The sequence below is a fragment of the Aspergillus oryzae genome, chromosome 1 (assembly GCF_000184455.2).
Source record: "Aspergillus oryzae RIB40 DNA, chromosome 1".
In the NCBI taxonomy this organism is placed as follows: Eukaryota; Fungi; Ascomycota; class Eurotiomycetes; order Eurotiales; family Aspergillaceae; genus Aspergillus; species Aspergillus oryzae.
This window is the reverse complement of record NC_036435.1, coordinates 836,848-850,715: the sequence shown is the minus strand read 5'-3', so window position 1 is coordinate 850,715 and position 13,868 is coordinate 836,848. Positions and strand designations below refer to the sequence as shown.

General features: G+C 49.7%; 6 protein-coding genes across 6 annotated transcripts; 3 read left to right on the top strand and 3 right to left on the bottom strand.

Annotated features, from left to right (window-relative positions):
* Positions 1-158: 158 nt before the first annotated feature.
* creB (ubiquitin C-terminal hydrolase CreB) lies at positions 159-2,466 on the top strand (the record flags this gene model as incomplete). The annotated part of the gene is made up of 4 exons (XM_023234741.1): positions 159-238; positions 292-305; positions 390-394; positions 442-2,466. The coding sequence occupies 4 exons, from the start codon at positions 159-161 to the stop codon at positions 2,464-2,466; spliced, it is 2,124 nt and encodes a 707-aa protein (XP_023088608.1).
* A 2,972-nt stretch (positions 2,467-5,438) lies between these two features.
* Positions 5,439-7,240, top strand: AO090009000318 (dolichyl-P-Man:Man(7)GlcNAc(2)-PP-dolichol alpha-1,6-mannosyltransferase; the record flags this gene model as incomplete). Its single annotated transcript, XM_023234735.1, is given in 3 exon segments — positions 5,439-5,457; positions 5,547-5,809; positions 5,816-7,240. Coding segments are annotated over 3 exon segments (1,707 nt in total).
* A 307-nt stretch (positions 7,241-7,547) lies between these two features.
* On the bottom strand, positions 7,548-8,582 carry AO090009000317 (uncharacterized protein; the record flags this gene model as incomplete). Its single annotated transcript, XM_023234730.1, has 1 exon — positions 7,548-8,582. The coding sequence occupies one exon, from the start codon at positions 8,580-8,582 to the stop codon at positions 7,548-7,550; it is 1,035 nt and encodes a 344-aa protein (XP_023088606.1).
* Positions 8,583-8,665: 83 nt separating this feature from the next.
* AO090009000316 (uncharacterized protein) lies at positions 8,666-9,139 on the bottom strand (the record flags this gene model as incomplete). The annotated part of the gene is made up of 3 exons (XM_023234725.1): positions 8,666-8,878; positions 8,962-9,021; positions 9,101-9,139. The coding sequence occupies 3 exons, from the start codon at positions 9,137-9,139 to the stop codon at positions 8,666-8,668; spliced, it is 312 nt and encodes a 103-aa protein (XP_023088605.1).
* Positions 9,140-10,161: 1,022 nt separating this feature from the next.
* On the top strand, positions 10,162-10,803 carry AO090009000315 (uncharacterized protein; the record flags this gene model as incomplete). Its single annotated transcript, XM_001816743.3, has 2 exons — positions 10,162-10,611; positions 10,684-10,803. 2 exons carry the CDS (start codon positions 10,162-10,164, stop codon positions 10,801-10,803), a joined length of 570 nt encoding a protein of 189 aa, XP_001816795.3.
* Positions 10,804-11,240: 437 nt separating this feature from the next.
* AO090009000314 (CoA-acylating methylmalonate-semialdehyde dehydrogenase) lies at positions 11,241-13,059 on the bottom strand (the record flags this gene model as incomplete). The annotated part of the gene is made up of 3 exons (XM_001816742.3): positions 11,241-11,657; positions 11,727-12,364; positions 12,429-13,059. 3 exons carry the CDS (start codon positions 13,057-13,059, stop codon positions 11,241-11,243), a joined length of 1,686 nt encoding a protein of 561 aa, XP_001816794.3.
* Positions 13,060-13,868: the final 809 nt, after the last annotated feature.

The window sequence follows — 13,868 nt, the reverse complement described above, 5'->3', positions numbered from 1 at the left end:
AGGAAGGAGGGGGAGCGGCTCTACCAAACCATATTCCTATTTACCCTGCGAAACTAAATGCTAATTCTCGATTTGTCCAGGGACCTCCCACACCCTCAGTTGGGGCGACTCCCGCAAAGAAAGAACCACCAGTGCCCCCGGTGACCCCTTTAGAAAAGATGCTCCAGGATATGGGTGCGATCCGCGAGGATGGTAGTGACAAGTTTTTTGGGATGGAGAATGTGAGTCTGGCTGTGTCGTGATTTTTGGAATGCTATGTATCATGGTGCTAATGTTGTCTTCTATTTTTAGTACGGTAATACCTGGTAAGTCGATGTGTACTTGGTCTCGGGCAGCTTGCACTTGCAGAGGTGCGAAACGGAGCACATTACTGACGCTCATCTCGCCAGTTATTGTAATTCGATCCTACAGTGTCTATATTATTCCGTTCCTTTTCGAGAGGCTGTCGTTAATTACCCGACCCGAACTCCTATAGAGAGTCTGGAAGCGGCGCTGGCAAATACTCTTCGCTATCAAAACTTCGCCGCCAACTTGGAAGCCGAGGCGCTGGCCGAGAAACAGAAAGCTGCCAATGCCCAGCGTCCTGGCGCGCCTCCGAATCAACCGCAAAAACCAGAGGACAAAGACTCGCCTGAATATAAGAAGAAGATGGCATTACAGACGCTGCCCCTCTTGGAGACTAAGAACAACGCGACCAGCTATGGAATGTCAGAGTCCCTCTTCACGTCGTTGAAAGACTTATTCGAGTCTGTTGTCGCAAGCCAGTCACGGATAGGTATAATCCGACCACAGCACTTTTTGGATGTTCTCCGACGCGAACACGAAATGTTTCGGACTGCCATGCATCAAGATGCCCATGAATTCCTAAACCTACTTCTCAACGAAGTTGTTGCGAACGTGGAGGCAGAGGCATCTAAACAACCTGAACCAGAGAGAAGTCTTCCTCCAGCTGAAAGCGCAGACTCGACTGAGCTATCGGGAAGTTCAGGCTCTAAAACACCCAACACTACTCGCTGGGTACATGAATTATTTGAAGGGACTTTGACCTCGGAAACACAGTGTTTAACTTGCGAGAAGGTTTCGCAACGTGACGAAGTTTTCTTGGACTTGTCGGTAGATCTTGAACAGCACTCGTCGGTTACGTCGTGTTTGAGGAAGTTCTCAGCGGAGGAGATGCTTTGCGAAAGAAACAAGTTCCACTGTGATAACTGCGGTGGTCTTCAAGAGGCGGAAAAGAGGATGAAAATCAAGCGCCTGCCTCGGATTCTGGCCCTGCACCTCAAACGATTCAAATATACCGAAGACCTGCAACGACTTCAAAAGCTGTTCCATAGGGTTGTATATCCCTATCACCTTCGCCTTTTCAATACGACAGACGATGCGGAGGACCCGGATCGTTTATACGAGCTGTATGCAGTGGTGGTGCATATCGGTGGCGGGCCATATCATGGACACTATGTCGCCATTATTAAAACACAAGATCGCGGATGGTTGCTGTTTGACGATGAGATGGTAGAGCCTGTGGACAAGAACTATGTCCGTAATTTCTTTGGTGACAGGCCAGGCCTCGCCTGCGCCTACGTCCTATTCTATCAGGAGACCACACTTGAGGCTGTTATGAAAGAACAAGAGCAAGAAAACATGGACCTAAACACGAGCGTCGCCGATATCAACGACTCAACCTTAAAACAGAATGGCTATCCTCTATCTCCAGGGTTGGCCCATGTTCACAGCGCATCTCAGATACCATCACCCAGTGAACCAGCCCGATTCAGCAATCTCCAACGGGCCCCTACTGCACCTCCTTTATTCCCTCACCCGGAACATGCAGACTCTGAAAGTTCCCCCGCAGATCCTTCGACTACTGCATCTGCCACCCCTCCTGTTCCACCAATACCGGACATTCATTCTCTCCCTCTCAGCCCCAAGAAGAGCGACTCTCATTTCAAAAAGGAACGGGCCAAAGAGGAAAAGGAGCGAAAAGCAAACGAGAAAGAAAAAGAGAAACAGCGCCGGAGGGATCAGGAAGCGAGAATCAGAGAACAGCGACGAGAGGATGCTGAAATCCGAGCTGCGCTCGAGGCGAGCAAGGCGTCCAAGGCCGAGGAAGATCGTCGACATTCCCCCGATGACACCAAGAAGTCAAGCCATGGCTTGAGCCGTCTGAAGCGCGGTAGCAAGAGCTTCAGCCATCGGCTCGGCAAAGATAAAGAGAATCGAGTTTCTTCATCCAGTCACTCAGCAACACCTATTGCGGAACACCCACCATCAAGAAACGGGGCCTCCGAATCACAGCAACAACTACCTAACGGCCAATCTCCAGGTTCTCATGGCTTACATACTAGACATACAGGACTGGATGAAGAGCGGGATACACTCAAAGATCCCAAACACGACAGAAGCGGACATCATGGAAAATGGAGGAGTTTCAGTCTCAAGAAGAAGTCATTTAGCATTCTTTCATGAGCCTTTCTTCTCGTCCCGGTATTTCGGCGACAAGTATCGGCGATGTTTTTCTGCACATAGAACGCTCGTTTTCCGTACATATTTCGATGTATCATCACCTTTATCTTCATACCGGTTGAATGGATCTTTCGGCGGCATATTTCACAGTCCCGCGCATCTTCTGGCAAGGATCCCATAGGAACCGGTTATGTTTTACTTCTTCGTGCGTTTTTGCTTCTTATCGCATACGATGCATTCCATTTGCTTGTTATTTTAGCCACCACTCTATATCTTCGATTCATCAACTTTGTGATACCCGTGCCTGGGTCACATAGCTGGGCAAATGAGGCGTTTGGCGTGTTCATTTCTGTTTCACATTGCTTTTCAAATGAGCTGGCAATTTATGGCAAGGGGTTCAGGTCTGTTCAGGTTTTGGGAACGGTGCGCAAATTCTGAAAAAGAAAAGAACAGCAGAGCATTTTACTGTACTGTAGGTAGGATGGGCGACATGTCCATCCTTTCGCCATGTATATCGTGTTCTATTACTCTAGGGGATGTCCACACAAATAGACAAGGTTGTATGAAACCAGCACGATGCGTGAATCTAAATGCAACGGCGGAATATTCTCCTTCAAAGAGCCGATCGAACCATCTAACCACTTGAATCCAGGTATACATATGTAGTATATCATTTGAAGCTTTTTCAAGGAATCCATATTTTCACGCTAAACCACAGAACAAGAAAGAGAAACTCTATAGAAACAACCATTTACTCATATAGTCACATTGCAACGCGACAACGCCACTCCCAGGCCACAAATGTCCCATCCAGACAATCAGGAACAGAAACAGCTCCATTCTCGACTGCAGTTCGCCGCAATTTGCTCCATCACCCAGCTACCAAAGGCCGATGTATGCTTTTTTACATGAGATTCTCAGATCGACACTCGTGCGCTCGTGCATCGTTTCTCTCAGGAAGCAAAACGTTCACTGGTTATTTGGATGGGTTCGAGATACCGGGTGTTGTGGCAAGCATTGCATTCCATCTAGCTAGCTCACAGGGTGTCCGGTCGATCGCTCGGCAATAGGATCAATCAAAAAACTCCGCAGGTTTCAAAACAAAGTAACCGGTCGCTCAACCGAGAATAATCGAATATACAATGATTATAGTATTAATGACGATAAGGGGTACTGGCGCAGAGACAAGTCATTAGCACTCAATCCAAAACATGTATACAGACATGCTCCCGGGCTCATAATCTCAAACAGAGACCACCCAGGCAACCAGCACAGGTAGATAGAAAGGTAAGACATCAACAACATACTTCGCATAACAGTCCGCACACTAGCAATCAGATCTACCGTTTTAGCCTTGACGCTGGTACTATCGTATGAGGTGCCGAAGGCAGGGTCAGCTTGGCTGCGACCCCATCCGACTGTGTAGAGGTTATTAGATTAGCTGGGTGTTCGCTTTTGCTTGTGAGGGGGGATAGGTCATCGACTCGACGTACTTCTGGCGAGAAAGCGGTCTTCGCTTAGGATTGCGATTGCATTTGTTATTAGGACGGCGACGTAGACAAGGCGTCCGAGGCCGAAGAGGAACATTTTGGATTGCGGTGTTGGGTGTGTTAAATTGCGGAGTGGGTTTGGAGAAGGTGAGGTGTCTTGGTCCGTCGATAACGATAAATGCCCACTCCGCGGACACGGGACTCGAGCCAAGACTCTTCCTCTTTCTAACAGTATACTTTTTTCTCCTTGATATTTTATAACACTAGAAATCGAGACCTTTCAATTGCGTGCTCCATGGATACTTCTAGTACTTCTACCCCTGCGGAATGTACTCTACAGCCTTCAGGAGTCATTACCTTCACCACTAGGGGGCGCGTCCTCGATAGACTTCCCTCTATCCTCTCCCGCGCCGGAGTTGTTAGATGGTCTCGATCAGGATGATCTAGATATTGATCAAGACGAGGAGATGGATGAAGGAACAGCCGAAGAAACAGCAGATTATCCAAAATTCCGTACCCGGGAGAAGCTACATTATATGGCTGACGCTTTGGAGCATATTGGATAGAGTGCAGAGGGATTTTTACGTGCATAGACAAACTCAGCAGTCCAGCTTTGACAGTCAAAATATTGTACAAGAGAGAAACGTCAGGCGTATTTCCGAAAAACAATAGACAGGCTGGCACTTACAAAATGATCTCTACGATCCAGCTATTCTTACAGAGGAACTGACTATGCTGGAGGAAAGCAATATTTTAATCAATTCGATCTCCAGGGTACAATTGAGGATATTGATTCCAACCAAGCTACCAAGATAATCAAGACAACAGCACCTAGTTGGTACCGATCAATCTGGAAATGTCTGGTTAATAAACGCTCGTCTCGTCCAAGTTATCAAACCACTCGTCATACCGGTAATATAAACGCCAAGCACCACAAGGTTCTTTTCTTTATAACTTGCCTTGTCTGTCATTCAAGAGCTCCAAAGAAATCTCCTTATTTGGCGTCGATACTCACAGTCTATCTCCAGGGCTCGGGGGTAAAGCGACATGTTGTTTGAAAACTTTCGGAACTGGGTATAGGTCAATCTTATGTTCATGGAAATGCGCTCCTCAAGAGGATATTTAAAAGTCAGGCGGCATAGTATTCTCTCTACCGCATATTCTTTGAACTATATATAACCGTGGCTGGTGTACACACATTACTCTTGACTATGTAGAAACAATGATTAGTCATCATCCTCAGTAGTGCTTGAGCTCGCTTTGTATGATATAGTAGCAGTAACTCGACCAAATAAGGCCTTTTTGATACTTAGAAAAAAAAAAAATTATGTGAGTATTTTAATATATATAATTATTGAATCTACTTTGTGATTGACTTGCCACCACACTGGACGTAACTCCGGAAAAGTTGTCCCCGGTTTTCTGCCACCTGCTTGATTGGATTGGTCTACGTGTGCTTCAAACCACAACTCCAACTGCGGCACAATGGGGAAAGCTGATGCTGGTATGATTGGTTTTTTGAGCTTCAACGATATAGTTGCTAATATCTACTGCTCTGCTCAGCCTTCATACTCCTTCTTGGCGCTATTCCAGCGCTCATACTCCTCCACCTTTATCAAGCTCCCTACACCAAGGTAGAGGAGTCTTTCCATGTCCAAGCCGTTCATGACATTCTCTCATATGGCATCCCAACTCAAAATGTTGCCGAGACTCTACGCGCCAAATATGATCATTTCACCTTCCCCGGTGCTGTGCCCCGGACATTTGTCGGAGCTGCCGTCCTGTCTGCATTCTCGCAGCCATTCATCTGGTTGAATGACACGATTGATCGGCAACTACTCGGTATAAAAGCCTTCGTATAGCCGCTTTGTAGCGCTCTAACTAACGATGTAAACTCAGCACGAGCCATTCTGGGCCTGTTCAATGCTCTGTCTTTGCTCTCCTTTGCATCCGGACTGCGACGAGCGTTCGGAAAGACTACAGCGATCTGGTACCTGCTCTACCAGGCAAGCCAATTCCATGTTCTTTACTATGCATCGCGGACACTGTCCAACATGTTCGCATTCGGGCTATCTACCCTAGCGCTGCGATGCCTTCTCCAGGACCATTCCCAATCAGCAACCTCCAAGACGTATAGAAACCGGTGTCGGTTATCCCTATGTCTGCTGACCATAGCCGGTATTATCTTCCGTTCGGAACTGGCTATCTTCCTTGCTACAAACACCATCTTTCTTTTTCTCACAGGACGTATCGGCATCCAACGTGAGATAATTCCAGCCGGGCTACTAGGTCTACTCCTCGGCTTAGGGACTACCGTACTTGTGGATTCATTCTTCTGGCAGAAGTACCCGCTCTGGCCAGAGCTAGAAGCATTCATATTCAACGTCATCCACGGTCAATCATCCGCCTGGGGCACACATCCATGGCACTTCTACTTCACGAACGCCATCCCTCGCCTCCTCCTAAACCCCCTAGTCTATCTAGTCGGGCTTCCATTCGCCTTATTCCAGCCATCAACCCGATCCGCAGCAGCATACCTGCTCATCCCCTCACTTACCTTCATAGCCATCTACAGCCTCCAACCCCACAAAGAATGGCGATTCATCATCTACACCATCCCCCCACTAACCGCCGCCTCCGCCCTAGGGGCATCCTACATCTGGACACACCGGACCAAATCCCTCCTCTACCGTCTTCTCTCCCTGGCCATGATCCTGTCCACCCTCGCCTCACTACTCTGCTCAACTTTCATCCTCCTCCCCGCTTCCTCCGCAAACTACCCAGGTGCACACGCCCTCAATTCCCTCCATAACCACGCCCACAGCACTAAACCCACCATCTCCGTCCATCTGGGAAACCTCGCGTGTCAAACAGGCGTCACCCGGTTCCTCGAAATGCCTAGTCCACTAGAAAATTCAACCCCAACTTGGACATACGACAAAACCGAGAACGAAACCCTCAAGTCCACATCTTCTTTCTGGAGCCAATTCGACTACCTCCTCATCGAACCGGGGGAAGAAGAAGTGAAGGTCCGATCTCTCTCGGGACCTGATCGTTGGGAAGACGTGGATGTCGTTGAGGGATTCGCGGGTCTGAGGATCGTTCGGCCTGGTGAAGAGGCTGTGGGTCCAGTTGAGGAGCGGGTTCTGACGAAGTTTGTTGGGGAAGATGGGGCTCGGCTTTGGAGAACTGGTCGGGAGTTTGCTCGTCGGGCTGTTACTCGGGGTTGGTGGGTTGAGGTGAGGATGGATCCAAAGATTAAGATTTTGGGACGCGTTTCTGTTTAGGTTTTTTTTTGTGTTCCTTTTACTGTACTTATATCGATTGGGGTGGATTTGTTTCAGTATATATTCCATCTCGTATCTTATTGTTTAGAGATCTCGGAGCTCGCGCGGGTATCTGCGCAGAAAGCGTTTATCATAGGTTATGTATGGGCCGAGTTCTTTGAGAACCGTTCATTACTGATGCATTACGTCTAGAACGAGGCAACAGTGTACAGCAAGCATCCGCCAGCTTTATATGCATATATGAACATTAGAAGAATCTTAAAGCAAAACTTGGGTATTTCCATCATTCCAACAAAGTCCCAGTCAATCATGCCTCCTTACTTTCCAATCGATCCAATCTAGCCTCCAAATCACGCACCCAGGGCTCAACAAGCGCGATATTGCTCTTCAAAGCCGCCTCTCCCTGGTTCATCTTTTCTTCAACAACATGCAGCCCCTCGCGCCATTGGTCGATCTCCCGCGCCATGTCGGCTTGGCGTCGTTCCAGCTCGTCAAGGGATTCAGAGGCTTGAGCGGCGCCTGCGTGGATGGCGCGGAGGGAGCGAAGTCGTTCCAGGACGCTGGGGAGAATGGGGTGGAGGGATTGAATGGTTGGTAAGGTGGCGTAGAGAGCTTGGACCTTCGTGGCTTGCTCATCACGTTGGGTCGCTGCGGGGTCGACTTCTGTGGCGGATGAGGAGGACACGGACATGTCGGAGGGTTCGAGAGCTGCGGTAGCGATGCGAGCATTTTGCGCAGCCTTAGCGGCATCGACGGCGCGCTTGCGTGCGGATGCGAGAGCTTCGGTGTCGGCGGTTAGCTTTCTCACGCGGGTCGACAGATTCTCGAGATGAGGTGTCGACACGGTTGTTGAAGGTGGAGCGGAACCTATTGTTGGGACCGCCGAGACAGGAGCCGGGCCGACAAGAATGTTCATTAGAGTAGTCAGACGGGACGTGAGGTGGTCTAGAGCCGGTAGGACGGGCTGGAGTGGTACATCCGAGCTCCCATCGGCGATGAAGGGGTTCGAGGAGCTGGAGATGCCCATCGCAGCCTCAACGAGCGCCAGCCGGCCGTCAAAGGCCGCAGCGTGCGCCAGAACACCAGAAGATGGAGCACTTGGGGGAGTCGTCTTCTTCTCCACCTTCTCAGTCGGTCCATCCGGCTTGTCAGGGTCATCAGGGGAAGTTTCAGAGATCTTTTTGGATAGTATCGCGGCTGCCGAGTGCGGCCCGGATGCGCTCCGGGAGGAGGCATAGAGATTATCCAACGCCCGACTTAATTCGAGCATTCCGTCGTCCAGTCCTTCCTTGTGCTCTGCCTGGGGTTCATTGGACTCTGATCCAGTTTGGCGGGAAGCCATCTCATCCTTCAATTCCTCCACTTCTCTGCGAAGACGAGCAAGTCTTCTGTCCAAACCCTCATCTTCGCTGTCGCTGAAGTCCCCTACTTCTTCCAAGCCATTCTCATCTCTTCGGCGTCTGCGACTCTTGCTCCTATATGCTTTCCGTTTCGTAGCGATACTGTCGGAGAAATTGACCTCGCGCGCATCAACGGTAGCCCCGAGGAAGTGAGCGCGCGCCTCATCCGCATTGATGCCTTGGCGGTCAATATCGGGGTTGGAGCCAGCATCATCGTCTGCGTTGGAATTGGTGCGGACTGTTGCAGTCTAATTGCGATAAATAAAATTACATAGTTAGAAGACAACTCCATATGTCAGTAGTTCAGATGTGGTGGCTAACCGGTACAGTGGACGCTTCATCGGTCAGATCGGGGGTCTCGTAGATATCGGGCGCGAGGTCCTACGCTCAAAACCATGGGTTAGTAGCACGATAGATATTGCAAGTATGGCGGTACCCGCATGAGAAAGAAATAATTTACCAGATCCGGAAGCCCCGCATATTTCTTATTGAAAGCCATGATCCGCCGATGCACTGACGGGGTGCAGAGTGTTTAGTTGGAGCATCTCGGAAGGAACTCCTTGTGAACTAAGTGTAAACTATGGGAACAGGGCGAATGGCGGTGGGTCTCCGCGTTGGCACGTGAAAGGGGCAGTTGCCCTTTTGGGCCTGAGGCATTGCACCATTTGATTAACAAGAAACACAGTCTTCCATATAAATGCACAAATACGTAATGGCTAGGGTGACATCTCCAGGTTCACATGATAGTGTAATCGTGTCGCATTCCAATGAAAGATGCAGATATACCAACGATTCTATAGGATGTTCCGTGCTGAAACAGGCATCTTTGTTTCAACGTTGGTTTGGCATTTGGCGCCAAGCAGTTTCCTTGACCATCATAGGACAACCAGTAAGGGGGGTGAACGCCATGGCGTCGAGATATGATATTAAAGTAGTAGTAGAAGCAGAAGAAAAAGGTGAACACATGCACGTGGTAACAGCCTCGGAGGTTGACATTCTGGGCAGGTCATGCCTAATCCGGTAGTTTGTGGAGGACGTGACTGGAACTCCCCGGAAAGGCACATGAATGTGACTTGCTCTTTCCCTGACATCAATTCATTTAAATACCATCCCCTCATAACCTCTCACTACCCCAGTGGTTCCCTCAGATTATTATTACTCGCATCCTCCTCCTCAGCACTAACTGTGGCTAACCTCCATCCATTTTTTATTTCTTGACTTGTATACTCATATCTCTTATCTAACCTACCCCGCATCACCATGGCTGCCCCCGCAGACATCACCATCAAGGACCTCAGTGGAGAGTGGACGATGGTATGTAGAAACCATGCTAATATTATTCTAAACACTCCCAATTCAAGGAAGATTTCCCTGTGACAGGCTCTGACTCTTGTGCGTTCTTAGGACAAATCCCTCTCCAACCCCACTGAGCCCATTCTGGCCCTGGTAAGTTAGTCACAAACAAAGGCATATCTAGCCTTGACGAAAACAAACTGCTGACATCGTCGCGAATAGCAAGGAATGGGCTGGATGAAGCGTAAGGCTCTCAACATTGCAACCGTCACCCTCAGCGTCCACCAATACGCGGACGAAAAGGACCCCAAGGTCCTGCACGTCAACATCGACCAAACAGTCACCGGAGGTATCCCCGGCACAACCGAACACCGTATTACCGACTGGGAAGGACGGGAGCACGATGACCACGTCTTCGGGAAGGTCAGAGGTCAATCCCGCTTGATCCGGGGCTCGAAGGGCGACGATGGAAAATTCCGCCCTAACGTGGAAATCGCTACCAAGACCGATGACGAGGATGTGAAGAAGTTCCTGAAGGGCGAGATTCTGGCTGATGGAAAGGATACTGAGGGCTTCGTTGCTGACAACGTCGGTGAAGAGTATGGTGAGGGCGAGAGTCTCTTCCTCCAGAGCTTTGTGCAGAACCTGGACAGCACCGGCGGCTGGACTGCTGAACAAGTGCGTATCCCCTGCTATGTAAACCTTCGCATTGGCGCGAGATCACTGCAGATACTAACCTTGACTCTTTAGATCTGGGGCTTCGAAGTGATCGATGGAAAGCGCTACTACACTCGCCGTGTCGTCGTTGCCAAGGACGGCAAATATGAAAAGGCCCGTTTTGTGTACACCTTCATCAAGCGCCGGGAATAGTAGGTGTCATTTGCATTAGCGTTGAATGAATTTTCTTATTATTAGCCTTCACTTGTCTAAAATAGATCGGACTTGACTCGGAGACTTGGGTTCAATCCAGACCCACATGAACAGCAGCCACAGCTATACCTGTCAAAGGGAATAGACAGTCATAACAACACATACTTAACTGGTTCACTACTGTAGTATATAAGTCACAGTGGGTACAAAGTAATGGCATTGACATTTTGCCTAGTATCCCGCAAGGCAGGCACTGGTGGGAGTACTCGCCTGTAGTTGCAGACCAAGTACCCGCATTCCTTAGGGTATATTTATAGTATCTTCATCGCCGAAATGAGAATAGAAGGACAATGACAATTTCCTTAAAAAAAAGAACACATATCAAAAGAAACCCTGAAACTCGATAGACTTCATTATTTTAATACTTCACGGTCAATTTAGTGATGAGTGGGCATCACAACATGCGCCTTGGTGCTGACAGCATCCTCACTCCGCCACAAGCTCGTCACGGTCTTCTGCTGAGTGTAGAATTGCAAGCCAGGCTTGCCGTAGAATGTGTTAGCTCCACCACCGGCAATACTCTTCTTGTTTCCAGTGAAGGAAAACATGGGGAGAGGGACCGGGATGGGGACATTGATGCCAACTTGTCCGGCCTCAATGTCCTTCTGGAAACGTGACGCAGTAGAACCGGAACAGGTGAAGATGGCAGCTCCGTTGCCGTATTCATTCTTGTTGATGAGGTCGATGGCATCCTCAAGAGTAGGGACGCTAAGGCAGACCAGAACAGGACCGAAGATCTCTTCCTTGTAACAGGTCATCTCAGGGGTGACGTTCGTGATGATAGTGGGACCGACCTTTGAAAAGCACGGCATGTCAGCAATGGCATCATCAGTCATGAGATGGAGGAGAAATGGTTCTCTTACAAAGTTGCCGTTGGGGTACTTCTCAGGCTTGTAGCCCCTTCCGTCCAAAAGGATCTTTGCGCCCTCCTTCTCGGCACTAGCAATCAAATCTTCAATGCGCTTCTTGCTCTCCGGGCTGATAACAGGGCCAAGATCGGCACCCTCTTCAAATCCGCCATTGACATTCAATGCCTTGGCACGCTCAGCGATCTCAGGGAGCCATTCCTCGGTCTCACCAACCATAACCACAGTGCTCAAAGCCATGCAGCGCTGGCCAGCAGCGCCAAAAGCTGCTCCCACGATAGCATTCAAGGTGTGGTTCTTGTTGCAGTCGGGAAGGACAGCAGCATGGTTCTTGGCTCCCAGATTGGCCTGGACACGCTTGCCATTGGCGGAACCGCGAGTGTAGATGTACTCACCAGCACGGTTGCTACCGACAAAGCTGATTGCCTTAATGGCAGGCTCATCAATGATGAAGTCGACGGTCTTGGCGGAACCATGGACGATGTTGACGACACCAGCGGGGAAGCCAGCTTCCTTAGCCAGCTCCGCCAAGATCATGGCAGCGCCAGGGTCGCGCTCCGATGGCTTGAGGATCAGACAGTTACCCGTGATGGTAGCAATGGGAATACACCAAAGAGGAATCATTGCGGGGAAGTCTGCGGGGAGCGGTTAGCCTCGGAGAAGAGCGGTGGATCCTCCATGATGCAAGGGGGTGCTTACTGAAGGGGCAAATAGCCGCGACAACACCCAGGGGCTCCCTGTAGCTTCTAGTCTCCATATCCTTAGCAACTTCCAGCACTTCTCCTGTAAGCTGCGTAGTGATGCCACAGGCGGTCTCGGCAACCTGCAAGCCACGGAGAACATCACCCCTGGCATCGGCAAAAGTCTTGCCCTGTTCGAGAGTGATAGACGCAGCGAGACGGTCCCAGTTGGCGCGGATCAGACTGACGAACTTGAACATGATCTGCTGCCTAGCAATCACGCTCATTGCCCGCCATGCTGGGAATGCCTTCTCAGCGGACTCGACTGCGGCCCGCAACTCCTCATCTGTACTTTGGGGGACTCTAGTGACGAGATTGTTGGTGGCGGGGTCATGGAGGTCAATCCAAGTTGTAGCCTTAGAGGCAACAAATTCATTGTCCAGAAAGTTGGCCGTATCAATTGGGTTAGCAATCGGCTTGTGGTCCGTCGGGTACTCGGTAGCGGTTGTAGCCGCGGAAGTGGTTGCGGGGGTCATTTGGCGGGCGGTGGCGTGCAGTCTGCGCGCAGCAACGTTGGAAGCAGGAGAGGAAGAAGTTACAGAAGAAGCTCGACGAGCAAGAGCTGAAGAAGAAGACATCGAGGCAGTCATTAGAGAACGTGATGTTGCTGACCTGGCAGACGATGCGTTGGCAAGACTCGTGCGGGGAGACGCAGCGCGGAGTGTGGGGAGAGAACGGGCAAGGGACCGGCGGGCGGCCATAGTGACAGAGATATCAAAAGAGGTTATATAGGTAGAGAATAAAGAAAAGGAGGAACTATTAATGGGTAAGATGAAGCGTGAAAGAATAGACTACTGAGGGGGGGAAGAGGTCATAAATAGTAATCAGCTAGCAAGGAGGAGAGGAATGATACTACTAGTAGTATATTCCTCCCCATCCGACTGCCCCATACAGGTGCCGCTGCTTTTGTGGGGGTTGCACGTGAGAGCTCCTGGGCACGTCGGGTCACTCTCTGAACACGCACTGAGCACAACTTCGGATTACTCGCCGAGGGCCATATGACAGTCCACATGACAGCTGTTTGGTCTCTAAATTGCATACATGCGAAAGCTCTCGAGATCTATAGGATTTGTCAAGACGACCCTGGGTAGCATAGTTCAATCAGAGTCCTAATGCTCCTCACTGAGAATTTCAAACATTTTCTTCTTCAGTAGCCAATTCTTCAAATCAAATCTACCCTCCCCAAGAAGCCCTGCATCAACGACTTTTGTTATGGCTGTCAGTGGTGTATAAGCTTATTTGTTCATGAATGGTTAGGACACGCATTTCCTAGCACTGAACACGGCCGGGCCTGCTCGAAAAGCAAAAAGCGGCGGTATATTGGACCGAATCTGGAACAGGAAACTCAGAAATGCAGTTCGGTACTAAGTTCCCCGTATTGGAGAATCGATTCAACGGA